The following is a 16,618-nucleotide window of genomic DNA, read 5'->3' on the forward strand; positions in this document are numbered from 1 at the left end:
TGCACTGAAAGGAAAGCCTACTCACAATCTCCTTGAGCTAAATTTTGGGTCTTCGTATGTCACCAAGAGAACCTTCATGATTCTGATAACTACATGGTATTCTGCCTTCCTTTCTTCTAAATCTATGACAAAAGGAGGAAAACAGGAGGCAATTGTGGAGAGAAAGGATAGGACTAGGCACAAAAAGCCATATATTATAATGAAGGAGAATTAAGACTATATATCTAGGCAATTGGCCCTTTAGAGTGATTGTTGGGTGCGATGAAAATAATTCATTACAGGTCTTTAAAATATGATGTGGGAATGGTTGTGCTGGAAACAAACTGTGAGGCAAGTATATGAGAACTGTGGGCTTTGCCTGTTGCAGGGGCTGCAATATATACGTTATGTATGGTCACACTGGTGCTGTGTCACGCAACCTCTGACCTAGTTTTAAGTTTGAAGGTAGTGACTGTTGAGTTAGGATTTGGCAACAAACTAGATACTAGGTTAGGTACAGGCAGAAGGAAAATAATTCCTATAATGAAGAATAGTTAAAAAAAAAAATCTACCTTAATTGTATCGGTTGTTCACATATGAAGGAGGTGAAACAGGCCAAAATGGAGAAATAAACTCATTCTGCCCACCATGCTTCAAAATTACTTCTTCAACATTATTAGCAGCAGAAGAGGAGAACTTTCCATCTGCCTGGAAAGGAATGAACTGGTAAGTCACACACCTGGTCCTGGCAAAGGGTTGAGCAGTTCTATATTAGAGGGAACATGTGTTTTTTGTGTGTGGGAGGGTGGATCCCTGGGGAAGTGTGTATTGACTGGAGAAATGGATCTGTAGGAAGTGCTTCCACTTATGTCCATGGAAACTTAGCAGGGATGCCAGGGGCCAAATCAACGATGTTCTTTTTGTGCTTTTATTAAGACAAATCTTGGAAGGTTCCTGGAAAATGAAGATTATTAGGTGAATTCATTAAAATCTTGAATGAATTAAGGAATGCAATGGCTTCATTTGTAATGTGATCTTTGGGTTGTTTGCTTTTCTGTTTATAAACTGATTTGGATGTTATGATTACTTGTTAAAAGAATTAAGGTTAAACCTATTATGTGTTATCATAATGTCTGATTTCCAAGACCAGCCAAGAAGATAAAAGGTCTTAAGTGTATAAAAATTCTTTCCTCTAGGTTAATTGTTTATACTTCTCTTCTAAGAATGAGGACCCCTTTTCATAATGAGTATGTATATTTTTAATTTTTTTAAATAAAGTAAGTATATACACACAGTCACAGATACAGGGAAAAAACACAGTATAAGAAAAGATCCCGTTAACAACTGTATTAACAAAAACAACACCAAAAATTCCAGGAATAAATTTAATAGAAGTAATATACAGGAACTAGATGGAAAAATATTATAAAATGCTACTAAGAGATATAACAGAAAATCTAAATAAGTGAAATATATTTTGTCCTTTGATAAGATTCAATATTGAAAAGATATTATTTATTCTTAATCTATATATTACATGAAGTTCCAATTGATTTCCCTTTGTAACTATTAAAATTTTGATCTAGAACAGGGGTCAGTGAAGTTTTTCTCTAAAGTATCTTAATATTTTAGGTTTTATGGGTAACATAGTCTCCAATGTAACTATATAATTCTGTCTTGTGGTGAGAAAGCAGCCACAGATAATGCTTAATAAGTGTATATTCTGATAAAAATGTATGGACACTGAAAAAACAAAATGAACAAAAAACCAAAAAACAAGAACCTTTTATGTCTGATTCACCATTGTAGCTCCAGTCTGGCAGTGTGTGCATATATAAATATTTAAGTGAGGGAACTTTCATTCATATGCCTAGAATCAAAACAAAAATAACCTCTTCTTGCCACATAGGGGCATGAAAGACTGGATGTTATTTAATTACAATCCCATTCAAAAATGTAATGGCTAATTACAAAAGTGGTCCAGAAGGGGAAGAGGCAGGTAGCCATGTGGAGGGGAAGAGGCTGCACTGCTCCTGCAATGCCTAGGGCTGTACCTGCAGTTTAATGTGATCATTCACTGTAAGATAGGAATGAGCTTTGCCCATGCATATATTTTACTAACAGAAAAACCAAGTGGTGCAATGCCTGAGCTTTGAGGGGAAAAGCTTTTCAAAGGGTAAAATGCTTGGGTCCTGCAAAAGGTGGAAACAAAGGCCAAGAATCCTTGAGTTCCCACCTCCTTGCAGAAAATCTAATCTCCATTTTTTTTCAATAAAGATTGGTTGTAATCTCTTAAAAATCAAAACACTGAGAGTCTACTGTGGGTCCCAGTTTATAGTTAAATGAGCATATGTTGCTTTATGTAATAGGTCAGGGGTCATATCTGAATATATTGGGAGAAGCACAGGGTTTTCTGTTTGGGGTAGCCATGGCAGAGAACCAGTCCATTTTCGGAAGTATGAAGTTCAGTATTTGAGTACCAGCAGTGGATCTTAGCTGGCTTCAGTGAATTCCAAAGTGAAAGAAACACAAAGTTGGCAGATAGGCTTCTAATGGAAATACCAGCAAGAAATCTCTACTTGCTGGCTGGACTATCCCTTCATTGCTTGCCATCAGATTCTTTAATGCATCTAATAATTTTTTTATTTAATGGATGTGGCCAAGTCAGTGGGTTGCATGTGGAAACAGAACATTGTGATTTGTCAAAATGGAAATCTTATCAAATATACTTAACCATCTCATGCTCTTGATTTGGTTTTATGTTATGATGTTGCAAGCGGACGGGAACTCATTATCTGATTTTTAGGGGTAGATTCATACTTCTTTGATTTTTCAGAAATAAAAAACATTCTAAGGAAGTAAATAATATAAATGTTAGCAAAATGTATGGTTGCTAAGTTGTTAAGCATCAAATCTCTTTGGAAAAGTTATTACATAAATACTGATCTACATTAGGGGCTTCCCTGGTGGCTCAGAGGGTAACGTGTCTGCCTGCAATGCAGGAGACCCAGGTTTGATCCCTGGGTTGGGAAGATCCCATGGAGAAGGAAATGGAAACCCACTCAGGTACTCTTGCCTGGAAAATCCCATGGATGGAGAAGCCTGGTATGCTACAGTCCACAGGGTCACAAAGAGTCGGACACAACTGAGCGACTTCACTTTCACTTTTCACTTTCACAGTTTCAATAGTGCCTACAAATACCCCTTAAAATTATGAAATTAAAATTTTATTGGGTTTATTTTTAGGTATATACAGTATGTCAAGTGTTGTTTTATGTGATTTCTACTCATTTTTAATCTTCAGTACCCTCTATAAATTAGAGGGTTTGTTTTCCCATCAGTAAAAAGGAGATAAAGACTCAGATACAGTAATTTTTCATCAGCACTTATTAGAAAATTACATTTTATTAAGATTTTCAAATGTAACAGAGTCAAATATATAGACATATCTATTATATATGAAATCTCTTTCTTATAACATATACTGACTATTCAGTTTAAAACTTTCTGAAAGGAGGAGAAAAAGACAAACTCACATTGCCTAAATTTCTGTTGCTTAGAAACAAAAAGCTGGTGATTAGTACAGTATTCCAACTAGCTTAACAACAGAGGGTATATTAAAAGAATATAGAGGTATATCTTGTAGAACTTAATAACAGGGATGTACCTAGGTATTCTAAATGAATTGGGACCAGAGAGCCAGACAGTTTCTTTATACCATTTTCCTAATTTGCTTCTCCTTCTGTGAAAGAGTTCCAAGTTCATGTGTTAGAAAATGGCTACCATCAGTGATTCCAAGTTTATACCTTCTCAGATAAACCAGAATCCATCATCACTGGAGATGGACTCTGTCAAGGTGTGAGCACATGAGCCAAGTTCAGTGGGTTCATCAATTCATAGAGGTCACTGTCATATATATTAATAGTTGCTTCCATATAATTACATAAGGAGATATACATGTGTGTAATGTGATTTCAGGCGTGTCCAACTCTTTGTGATCTCATGGACTGTAGCCTACCAGGCTCCTCTGTCTATAGGATTCTCGAGGCAAGAATACTGGAGTGAGTTGCCATTTCCTTTTCCAGGGGATCTTCTCGACCCAGGGATTGAATCCATGTCTCTTATGTCTCCTGCATTTGGCAGTCAGGTTCTTTACTAGTAGCTCCACCTCAGAATTCCAGGATGTACAGTTTGTGAGAAAATTAGTCAGGTATGGTACAACCAACACTTGGCTTCTTTTGCAAAGGGACTGCTGCTGCTGCTGCTGCTAAGTCGCTTCAGTCGTGTCCGACTCTGTGCGACCCCATAGACGGCAGCCCACCAGGCTCCCCCGTCCCTGGGATTCTCCAGGCAAGAACACTGGAGTGGGTTGCCATTTCCTTCTCCAATGCATGAAAGTGAAAAGTGAAAGTGAAGTCACTCAGTCGTGTCCAACTCCTAGCGACTCCATGGACTGCAGCCTACCAGGCTCCTCCATCCATGGGATTTTCCAGGCAAGAGTACTGGAGTGGGGTGCCATTGCCTTCTCCGTGCAAAGGGACTGGTAGGATACTAAGTTGAAAATGCAGGTCAGGAGCTAAGGAAAGGAAATGTCCAAATCTATCATCTCTGCCTAAACTCTATGTTTCAGATCCTAGTTGATTGAAACCATTAAAGTTGTCAGATAATTAATCATCTCATTGGTCCTTGCTAGAGAAGGAACAGTTAGGCAAAGAAATCCAGTACTTGGATGCAGTCTCAAAAACAACAGAATGATCTCTGTTCATTTCCAAGGCAAACCATTCAATATCACAGTAGTCCAAGTCCATGCCCTGACCAGTAACGCTGAAGAAGCTGAAGTTGAATGGTTCTATGAAGATCTACAAGACCTTCTAGAACTAACACCCAAAAAAGATGTCCTTTTCATTATAGGGGACTGGAATGCAAAAGTAAGAAGTCAAGAAACACCTGGAATAACAGGCAAATTTGGCCTTGGAGTACAGAATGAAGCGGGGCAAAGGCTAATAGAGTTTTGCCAAGAGAACACACTGGTCAAAGCAAACGCTCTCTTCCAACAACACAAGAGAAGACTCAACACATGGACATCACCAGATGGTCAATACCAAAATGAAATTTATTATATTCTTTGCAGCCAAAGATGGAGAACCTCTATACAGTCAGCAAAAACAACACTGGGAGCTGACTGTGGCTCAGATCATGAACTCCTTCTTGCCAAATTCAGACTTAAATTGAAGAAAGTAGGGAAAACCACTAGACCATTCAGGTATGACCTAAATCAAATCCCTTACGATTACACAGTAGAAGTGAGAAATAGATTTAAGGGACTAGATCTGATAGACAGAGTACCTAAAGAACTATGATTGGAGGTCCCTGACATTGTAGAGAAGACAGGAATCAAGACCATCTCCAAGAAAAAGATGTGCAAAGAAGCAAAATGGCTATCTGAGGACATCTTACAAATAGCTCAGAAAAGAAGCAAAAAGCAAAGGAGAAAAGGAAAGATATACCTATTTGAATGAAGAGTTCTAAAGAATAGCAAGGAGAGATAAGAAAGCCTTCCTTAGTGATCAGTGCAAAGAAATAGAGGAAAGCAATAGAATGGGAAAGACTAGAGATCTCGTCAAGAAAATCAGAGATACCAAGGGACCATTTCATGCATAGATGGGCAGAATAAAGGATAGAAATGGTATGGACCTAACAGAAGCAAAAGATATTAAGAAGAGGTGGCAGGAATACACAAAAGAACTATACAAAAAAAAAAAAAAATCTTCATGACCCAGATAATAAAGACTGTATGATCACTCACCTAGAGCCAGACATCCTGGAATGTGAAGTCAAGTGGACCTTAGGAAGCATCACTACGAACAAAGCTAGTGAAGGTGATGGAATTCCAGTTGAGTTATTTCAAATCCTGAAAGATGATGCTGTGAATGTGCTGCACTCAATATGCCAGCAAATTTGGAAAACTCAGCAGTGGCCACAGGACTGGAAATGATAAGTTTTCATTCCAATCCCAAAGAAAGGCAATGCCAAAGAAAGCTCAAACTACTACACAATTGTACTCATCTCACATACTAGTAAAGTAATGCTTAAAATTCTTCAAGCCAGGCTTCAGCAGACATGAGCCATGAACTTCCAGATGTTCAAGCTGGATTTAGAAAAGGCAGAGGAACTAGAGATCAAATTGCCAACATCCATTAGATCATCAAAAAAGCAAGAGAAAAACATAGATCTCTGCTTTATTGACTATGTCAAAGCCTTTGACTGTGTGGATCACAACAAACTGTGGAAAATTCTTAAAGAGATGGGAATATCAGACCACCTTGCATGCCTCTTAAGATATCTGTATGCAGGTCAGGAAGCAACAGTTAGAACTGGACATGAAACAGCAGACTGGTTCCAAATCGGGAAAGAAGTATGTCAAGGCTGTAATTGTTACCTTGCTTTTTTAACTTATATGCAGAGTACATCATGAGAAACACTAGGCCAGATGAAGCACAAGCTGGAATCAAGATTGCTGGGAGAAATATCCATAACCTCAGATATGCAGATGATATCACCTTTACGGCAGAAAGCGACAAAGAACTAAAGAACCTCTTGATGAAAGTGAAAGAGGAGAGTGAAAAAGTGGCTTAAAGCTGAACATTCAGAAAACTAAGATTATGGTATCTGGTCACATCACTTCATGGCAAATAGATGGGGAAACAGTGGAAACAGTGACTGACTTTTTGGGGGGGGGGCCTCCAAAATCACTGCAAATGGTCACTGCAGCCATGAAATAAAAAGACGCTTACTTGTTGGAAGAAACGTTATGGCCAACCTATACAGCATATTAAAAAGCAGAAACATTACTTTGCCAACAAAGGTCCATCTAGTCAAAGCTATGGTTTTTCCAGTAGTCATGTACGGATGTGAGAGTTGGACTATAAAGAAAGCTGAGCGCAGAAGAATTGATGCTTTTGAACTGTGAAGTTGGAGAAGACTCTTGACAGTTCCTTGGACTGTAAGGAGATCCAACCAGTCCACCCTAAAGGAAATTAGTTGAATATTTATTGGAAGGACTGAAGTTGAAGCTGAAATTCCAATACTTTGACCACCTAATGTGAAGAACTGACTCATTTGAAAAGACCCTAATGCTGGGAAGGACTGAGGGCAGAAAGAGAAGGGGACGACAGAGAATGAGATGGTTGGATGGCATCACCATCCAACCAAACTAGATAGACATGAGTTTGAGCAGGCTCCAGGAGCTGGGGATGGACAGAGAGGCCTGGCATGCTACAGTCCAGGGGTTGCAAAGAGCTGGACAGGACTGAGAAACTGTACTGAACTGAACTGAGGCAAAGATATCCTTATAGCTTTCTCTTAGAACTTATATAGTGCCAGGTGAACTAGACCATCCAGGTGAACTAAAGCATCTTTGGATTGGCTAAAATGCTCAAAGTCTGAAGAGACTTCTATTCATGAACCCAAGTTGGAGTGTTTAAAGAGGCAGTGCATCAGCAAGCTCCATGTTCGATTTCGTATTTGCTTTATCCTCAGGCCATAGATGATGGGGTTTAAGGTAGGTGGGATGATCAGATACAAGTCAGCTAACAGCACTTGGATGTGCACAGGCATTATGTCTTTCCCTAGCCAAGGCACATAGATGGATGCCATCCCAGGTAGGTAGTACAGAGCCATAACCCCCACATGGGAGCCACACGTACTTAATGCTTTTAACTGAGCATTCTTTGAGGAGAGACTGAATACTGCCTGGAGAATCAGGATATAGGAGGCAGCAATAAAGGCCACATCAGAACCCACAATAATGGAGGTACCAATCAGACTGTAGAGACTACTGGGCCTGGGGTCGGCACAAGCCAACTTGGCCACAGCTATGTGCTCACAGTAGGAATGGAGAACCATGTTGGAGCCACAGAAGGGCAGATGACTCACCATCCAGCTCAGGGGAGTCATGAATACAGTCGCTCTGATGGTGATAGTCACACTTATTCCCAGCATCACTCGAGGTGTGAGAATTCTCTTATAGTGTAGGGGCTTACAGATGGCCACATAGCGGTCAAAAGCCATGGCCAGCAGCAGCCCCGACTCCACAGCTGTGGCTGCATGGACAAAATACATCTGAGTGAAACAAGCATTAAAGCTGATGGTGTTGTCTCCTGAGGAGAAGATGCTCACCATATTGGGCACCACTGAGGAGGCCATCACCATGTCCACGGCAGCCAGAACACACAGGAAACAGTACATGGGCTCCTGTAGAGTGGAATCCATCCAGATGATAGTCACTATGAGGGTGTTTGCTAACAGGGCTGTGGTATACATGATGCTCAGTGAGACAGCCAGCCAAAGATGTGAAGACTGCAAACCTGGGATACCCACCAGGATGAAGGTGGCAGGGGCTTCCGTTGTATGGTTGTAGGGTAACCCCAGCATCACAGATGAGACTGCTTTCCTGTTAATGTATAAAATTAGGTAAGAAAAGGATACAATCCTGTAAGATGTGTTCCCAGCTCTGGTGTTAAAAGGGCCTGATGTTATTCTCAACTCAGTGGGCCGCAGGTTTAAGGAACTGACATGTGACAAAGTTTTCCTGCTCCACCTTCCATCGTTCTCAGTATTCTTTGCCTTACGAATTTCTATCACTATTCAAAGATCTTGAGTTACATCCCTTGGGAAGTCTTCTCTACTTTCTGCCCCATCTCATCACAAAACTAAGTTAGGTAGCTTCAGAACTTTTATGGGCTCTCATCTGTGCTTACCTCTGAGGGACCTAAACTGATCATTCCAGTATCATACATGTGACTATTGTATTCAATCATGTGTATCTTGTTCATGGCCTTATAAATTATACCAAGTGTGTGACCCAGATGTGTTGTGCACAAGTCCATTAAGAGAGAATACGTGTGCTCATTATAGCAAAAAGTTGAATGAATGAAAAATCAGAGGAAAGAATGTTTCTTTTATTTCTGTATGCTCCGTTCCTAATATATAATCATTGTTGAATGAATCAATGAACTTCCTAGATTTAACATGTAATGTTTTTCATCTTCTCCTTCCTGAAACTCTCACTACCCTAATACTACATCTCTCAGAGCCTCAGGCTAGTGGGTCACGACACTGATTGTGTGACTATTGGACTTTTCAGTACTCACATAAAGCCAAAAACTCTTTCCCAGGTGTCCGGGCAACCTTAAATAAAGAGTGTGTATTTGTCAAGCCTCCAGACTAGCCAGTGGTTAGTTATCACCTCCTGTCCCTCACTTCAGTCAGGGGCTAAAGGCTAAGAACTTTCCAGATCCTTGGACATTGTCTTCTCTTGATCATTCTTGGATTTCTCATCACTTCTGGCTCCTCCCTAAAAAAGTTGAGTAGGTAAGATTGATGGAGAACTGACTTCAGAATCCCATCAATGGCAGTAGCCATGCACTAGACCAACACTTACCTGGTTCTCAGTGCTAATCAGGCAACACACATTTGTCCCTTCCAGTTACCCCCTGGAGAGCCTACCACTAATTGACTCCACACCCAGGTACCAACAGAAACCTTGATGAGAGTCCTCAGAAGTTTTCTAAAAAGCCAAACTTATGGGATATAATTGAAAACCATGGTCTTTATTGAAACAAACAAACAAAAAAAAACCCTAAACATAAGAAATGCCTTATAATGGAATAGACTAAATAAAGTAATGAGCTCTGTTTTATAGTCAGAGAACCTAACTGCATATAACCACTGGGTGAGACATCTTCAATGATAGAGCATGAGAAGATAAAGGAAAGCTTTTTAAAGTAGAACAATAGTGTAGAGTGAAAAGAAAATTATTCAGGGTACTCTTAAGACTGCTATGTGTGGCCTGGATGCCATAAAGCCAAGATTGAGCATCTTTCCTTAAAGAGTTGAAGAGAATCTGAGGAATCAGAATGGCTCTTCCTGCTGTTTACCTCTGATCCAGGATCTTCCTCTCTGGATCCCCCCTGTATAAATCTACCTTTCTTCTGAGAGAAGTCTCATCTAGTGCCTGCCCATCCCTCCTCTCTAGCCTTGGCAAGTTGTCGCAGGTCATACCTTTCATTTCTGTGAGGTTTTAGTTCCCTCATTCCTTTTTCTTCTTGCTTAGTAGTGCTAGAGATTTACATGTCTTAATAGTCTGGTCCATTGGCAGAACATTTGATTTGGTGGGTCTGTTTATAAGTATTACTATCTTACTCTTCAGTCTGCTGCTACTGAAAAAAAAAATTTGCTAAGACCAACAATTACCTCCATCAGTGACATGTTGCCAGTCCAGTGTTTTCAGTCTTTATTTTACTTGACCTATCCAGAACATTTAACACTGTTGCTTGCTTCTTTATTTTTTGGCTAACTTTTGCTTGAAATATAGCATCCATATGGTAAAATGGACAGTCTAAGTTTTATTTGTGAGAACATGAACACACCCTCATGGCCACTACCAAGATCAAGAAATACAATTGCTTCCTGGTTCTTGAGGTGCATTCTTCTTGAGAAAGCTCTAGCCAAGCTCTCCTAAAACATTTCCAGACCACAATCTGCCTCTGCCTTCAACCCTGCAGAGACATTCACTTGAAGAGCTGGAGAGCCAATACTAAAGAAATGTAACTAACCTCCAATTAAAATAAATAAATTTATACTAAAAAATTTTAAGAATAAAAGGAAGAAAGTTTAGAAAAAAAAGAAAAGCTTAGATAAGACACTTAATAAGACAATCATAGGATATGTCAGGATATTTTATTTCTATTAAAGGATGGGAAATACTCAATTCAAATGAAAATTGTCTTAAAGATAAAAGTAGTAATCTGTAATTCAGTCAAATGGAGCCTTTGTGTTCATGATAAATCAGTGTCTCCCCTCTATGACCAAAAGCACATGCTCCCAATCAGTCCTACTGCTCAGTTTCTATTCTCTCAACTCCCCCTAGTCCCTGAAAACCCTCTCTCCTTCATTCCAAGGTTAGACTTACTCCTTCTTCTCTCAGCTTTGAACCAAAATAATCATATATATCCTATTCCTTTTATCTCCCTAGTTGTCCCATGATTTCCAGAATGTGATCTTGGTATCAGCAGTACCCATGGGACCTGGCCAGCCCTTTGTAGTGGAGTTGCTTATATCCTCCTTTCTAGGGTGACGCTGGCTTTGAGACTTCATCAAGCCCAACACCCAGTCCCCAGGTTAGTTACTCACATCCCTGGAGTTGTCTCTATTCGACTTCCTCTGGCAGGCTGCATTTCTTTCACCCAAAAGAAGGGGATTTATACAGGAGGAGCAACACACAATCAAATATGAACAACATGGAGGCACAATGAGGAGTGTTGTCACTTTCAGAGCCCTCCCATTGGGAGCCCTCTTTCCCTTCAGATTCTCTATCTCCCTGCTTTTCCCCTGGACACCCCAGCTTCCCTTGACCTCTGCCCAGTGGACAAACACTATAACTCCTCCAGAGACTGATTTTTCCCTGTTCTCTGCCCCAAGGGAGCTTTCCAGATTGTAGGGAGAGACAGGTGCTTAGTGGAAGAGACTTTGTTTCATGTCCTCAGAGGATAACTAATAAGGAATATAACACATATTCTGAAAAGAAAACAAGGCCCCAAATAAGTTTATCTGATTTTTAGAGATTGATTCCTACTTGTTTCATTTTCAGAAATAGAATATATTCTAAGCAAGTAAATAATAGCAATATTAGGGAAATCTGTGGCTGCTAGGTGGTTGAGCATCAGATCTCTTTGGAACAATTACTTTGTACATGCTTATCTACACAGGAATATATAATATCAACAGTACCTATGACTACCCCTTAAAATTATGAAATTAGAAATTATTGGGTATATTTTAAAGTATGCACAGTATGTATGTAAGGTATTGTTTTATGTGCTCATTTTGAAATTTAATCTTCCATGCACTTTATAATTAGCATTGTTTCCCCATCAGTACAAAGGAAATATTAAGATACAGTAACTTGCTACCAACACTTATTTGGAAACTATAGTTTATTAAGATTTTCAAATACACCAGAGTCAAATATATGTATTGTATCTCCTACATATGAAATCCCTTTCTCTTTAAGATGTACTGACTATGCTATACTAAGTCACTTCAGTCATGTGCAACTCTGTGCGACCCCATAGATGGCAGCCCACCAGGCTCTCCCATCCCTGGGAACATCCAGGCAGGAACACTGGAGTGGGTTGCCATTTCCTTCTCCAATGCACTAACTATAGGAATTAAGACTTTCTGAAAGGATAAACTAAAAGCAAACTCACATTGCCTTAGCTTCCATTGCTTACAAACAAAAAGTTGGTGATTAGTACACCATTCCAACTTCCTGAACAATACTAGGTACATAGGAAACAGAGGTACACCTTATAGTACTGAATAGCAGGGATGTACTTGTGTGTTTGAAATGAATTGGAACCAAAGAACCAATTTTTGAACAGATTTCACTTTCCAAGTACATGTGTTAGAAAATGGCCATCATCAGTGATTCCAAGTTTACATCTCCTCAGAAGCTGGAATCCATTTTGACTGGAGACAGACTCTGTTCCTGATATGAGCACAGGATCCAAGTTGAGTGGATTTATCAGTGACCCAGAGGTCAGTGTATTATATATTAACAGTTGCTTCCATATAATCTTATAAGGAAAACAGTTGTGAGAAAATCAGTCAGACATTGCAGACCCAACAGTTGGTTTCTTCTGCAGAGGGTCTGGTAGGATATTAAATTGGAAATGTAGGTCAAAATCTAAGGAAATAAAAATCACAAATCTATATTGCCTGCCCAGACTTATCTCTGATTCAAATACTAGTTTATTCAAACCATTATATTCATCAGAAAATAAATCATTTCATTGACATCTTTGCTAGAGATTGAATAGTTAGGTAAAGTTAAACTTTACAGCTTCTTTACTTAGACTTTGTATGGCATCAGGTGAACCAAACTGTCCAGGTTAGCTAGGGAGTCTTTGAAGTTGTCTGGTTTGCTCAAGGGCCTGAATTCCTGAGCCCAAGTTGGAGTGGTTAAAGAGGTAGTGAATCAGCAGGCCCCATGTTCGCTTCCGTATTTGCTTCGTCCTTAGGCCATAGATGATGGGGTTCAAAGATGGCGGGATGATCAGATACAAGTCAGCTAACAGCACTTGGGTGCACAAAGGCGCTACATCCTCCCCCAGCCAGGCCACATAGATGGATGCCATCCCAGGCAGGTAGTACAGAGCCATAACCCCCACATGGGAGCCACATGTGCTTAATGCTTTTAACTGAGCATTCTTTGAGGAGAGACTGAATACTGCCTGGAGAATCAGGATATAGGAGGCAGCAATAAAGGCCACATCAGAACCCACAATAATGGAGGAAACAATCAGGCTATAAAGACTACTGGGCCTGGGGTCGGCACAAGCCAACTTGGCCACAGCTATGTGCTCACAGTAGGAATGGAGAACCACGTTGGAGCCACAGAAGGGCAGATGACTCACCATCCAGCTCAGGGGAGTCATGAATACAGTCGCTCTGATGCTGATGATCACAGTCATTTCCAGCATCACTCGATGTGTGAGAATTCTCTTATAGTGTAGGGGCTTACAGATGGCCACATAGCGGTCAAAAGCCATGGCCAGCAGCAGCCCCGACTCCACAGCTGTGGCTGCATGGACAAGATACATCTGAGTGAAACAAGCATTAAAGCTGATGGTGTTGTCTCCTGAGGAGAAGATGCTCACCATATTGGGCACCACCGAGGAGGCCATCACCATGTCCACGGCAGCCAGAACACACAGGAAGCAGTACATGGGCTCCTGTAGAGTGGAATCCATCCAGATGATAGTCACTATGAGGGTGTTTGCTAACAGGGCTGTGGTATACATGATGCTCAGTGAGACAGCCAGCCAAAGATGTGAAGACTGCAAACCTGGGATACCCACCAGGATGAAGGTGGCAGGGGCTTCCGTTGTATGGTTGTAGGGTAACCCCAGCATCACAGATGAGACTGCTTTCCTGTTAATGTATAAAATTAGGTAAGAAAAGGATACAATCCTGTAAGATGTGTTCCCAGCTCTGGTGTTAAAAGGGCCTGATGTTATTCTCAACTCAGTGGGCCGCAGGTTTAAGGAACTGACATGTGACAAAGTTTTCCTGCTCTACCTTCCATAATTCTCAGTATTCTTTGCCTTACTAATTTCTATCAGTGTTCAAAGATCTTAAGTTACATCCTTTGGGAAATCTTCTCTACTTCCTGACCCATCCCATGCTAAACCTAAGTTACATAGAGGGACTTATCCATGCTGACCTCAGAGGGACCCAAATTGACCTTTTAAGTACTCTACCTGTGATTTTCTTATATTCAGTCATGTATGTCTTGTTCATGGCCTTATCCCTTATGCCAAGAGTGTGACCCACAGCTGTTGTGTACAGGTCCATTAAAAGAAGATATATGTACTCATTATAGCAAACGGTTGAATGAATGGATGGATGAAACAGAAACAAAAGAAAGGTTTTTTGTTTTACTTTTTTATGTTCAGTTCCTAATATTTAATAATTGTTGTGTGAAACTTTTTGAGATTGAACATGTAACATTTTATATCTTTTCCTTCCTCAACCTCTCAATGCCCTAATATTGCATCTCTCAAGACATTAAGCTAGTGGTTTACCACACCAATTGTGTGAGTATGTTGACTTTACAATAGTCATTTATAGGCCCAGAACTCTTTCCTGGGTTTCCAGGCAATCTCATATGAAGAGTGCTTATTTGCTAATCCTGAACACTAGCCAACTATTATCATTCACCTCCTATCCCTCCCCTCAGTCAGGGGCATATAGGCTAAGAACTTTCCATATCCTGGACACTGTCTTCACTTGTTGTTGTTCAGTCTCTCAGTCATGTCACACTGTTTGCAACCCCATGGACTGCAGCATGCCAGGCCTCCTTGTCCATCACCAACTCCCAAAAGCTTGCTCAAACTCATGTCCATCGAGTCAGTGATGGCATCCAACCATCTTGTCCTCTGTCATCTCCTTCTTCTCCTGCTTTCTATCTTTCCCAGCATCGGGGTCTTTTCTAACAAGTCAGCTCTTCACATCAGGTAGCCAAAGTATTGGAGCTTCAACTTCAGCATCAGTCCTTCCAATGAATATTCAGGGTTGATTTCCTTTAGGAATGACTGGTTTGACATCCTTGCAGTCCAAGAGACTCTCAAGAGTCTTTTCCAGAACCACAATTTGAAAGCATCAATTCTTTGGTGCTCAGCCTTCTTTATGGTCCAACTCTCACATCCATACATGACTATTGGAAAAACCATAGCTTTGACTAGATGGACCTTTGTTGGCAAAGTAATGTCTCTGCTTTTTAATATGCTATCTAGGTTTGTCATATAGCTTTTCTTCCAAGGAGTATGTGCCTTTTAATTTCATGGCTGCAGTCACCATCTGCAGTGATTTTGGATTCTTGACCCTTCTTGGATTTCTCATCAGACTGGCTTCTCCCTAAAGATTTGAGTAGGTAAGATTGATGGAGTACTGGTTTCAGAATTCAATCAGCTACTGTACCATTTTCTTTTTTAGCCAAGCACTAAACGAGCATTGGGCTTCCCTCATGGGTTAGACAGTAAAGAATCCACCTGCAATGTAGGAGACCCAGGTTTGATCCCTGGGTCAGGAAGATCCCCTAGAGAAGGGGTAAATCTCATAGACAGAGGAACCTGGCAGGTTACAGTCCATGGGGTCACAAAGGGTCAGACACAACGAAGCAACTAAAATTATATTTCATTAGACAATCACTTACCTGGTTCTCAAGTCTAACCAGGTAACACGTAAATATATCTTACCCTTCCATTTATCCCCTAGAGTGCCTACCACTAACTGATTCCACACTGAGGTGCCAACAGCAGCCTTGATGAGAGACCTCTGAAGTTTCTTAAAAAGCCACATTTCTGAGATGTGATTGCAAATTGTGGTCTTTGTTTAAACAGACAAACAAACTAAAACCCTGAACATAAGAAATGCCTTATAATGAAACAGAATGATGTAGTGAGCTATGTTTCATGATCAGAGAGCCTTGCTGTGTCTAGCCACTGGGTGAAACATCTTCAGTGATAGATCATGAGAGGAGAAGGGAAAGCTTTTCAAAGTAGAAAAATAATGCAGAGTTTAAAAAAAAAAAAAAAGTTTTTCAGGATATCTTTAAGATTGCTGTGTGTTTCCTGGATGCCACAAACTCAAGGTTGAGCATCATTCCTCAAAGAATCAAAAAAGAGTTTGAGGAACCAGAATTCTTCCTCCCTTAACTCACCTCCAGTCCCATCACTTCATGGGAAATAGATGGGGAAACAGTGGAAACAGTATCAGACTTTATTTTGGGGGGGCTCCAAAATCACTGCAGATGGTGACTGCAGCCATGAAATTAAAAGACGTTTACTCCTTGGAAGGAAAGTTATGACCAACCTAGATAGCATATTCAAAAGCTGAGACATTACTTTACCAACGAAGTTCGTCTAGTCAAGGCTATGGTTTTTCCTGTGGTCATGTATGAATGTGAGAGTTGGACTGTGAAGAAGGCTGAGCACTGAAGAATGGATGCTTTTGAACTGTGGTGTTGGAGAAGACTCTTGAGAGTCCCTTGGACTGCAAGGAGATCCAACCAGTC

The 16,618-nt window shown here is 40.4% G+C and overlaps 2 protein-coding genes across 2 annotated transcripts; both read right to left on the bottom strand.

Annotated features, from left to right (window-relative positions):
- Positions 1-7,437: 7,437 nt before the first annotated feature.
- Positions 7,438-8,412, bottom strand: OR52I1 (olfactory receptor family 52 subfamily I member 1). Its single transcript, NM_001390253.1, has one exon. The coding sequence runs from the start codon at positions 8,410-8,412 to the stop codon at positions 7,438-7,440; it is 975 nt and encodes a 324-aa protein (NP_001377182.1).
- A 4,093-nt stretch (positions 8,413-12,505) lies between these two features.
- On the bottom strand, positions 12,506-14,429 carry OR52I11 (olfactory receptor family 52 subfamily I member 11). Its single transcript, XM_015474753.3, has one exon. It carries the CDS (start codon positions 13,953-13,955, stop codon positions 12,933-12,935), a length of 1,023 nt encoding a protein of 340 aa, XP_015330239.2. The 5' UTR covers positions 13,956-14,429; the 3' UTR covers positions 12,506-12,932.
- Positions 14,430-16,618: the final 2,189 nt, after the last annotated feature.

This window comes from Bos taurus, chromosome 15, assembly GCF_002263795.3.
Source record: "Bos taurus isolate L1 Dominette 01449 registration number 42190680 breed Hereford chromosome 15, ARS-UCD2.0, whole genome shotgun sequence".
NCBI classification, from domain to species: domain Eukaryota; kingdom Metazoa; phylum Chordata; class Mammalia; order Artiodactyla; family Bovidae; genus Bos; species Bos taurus.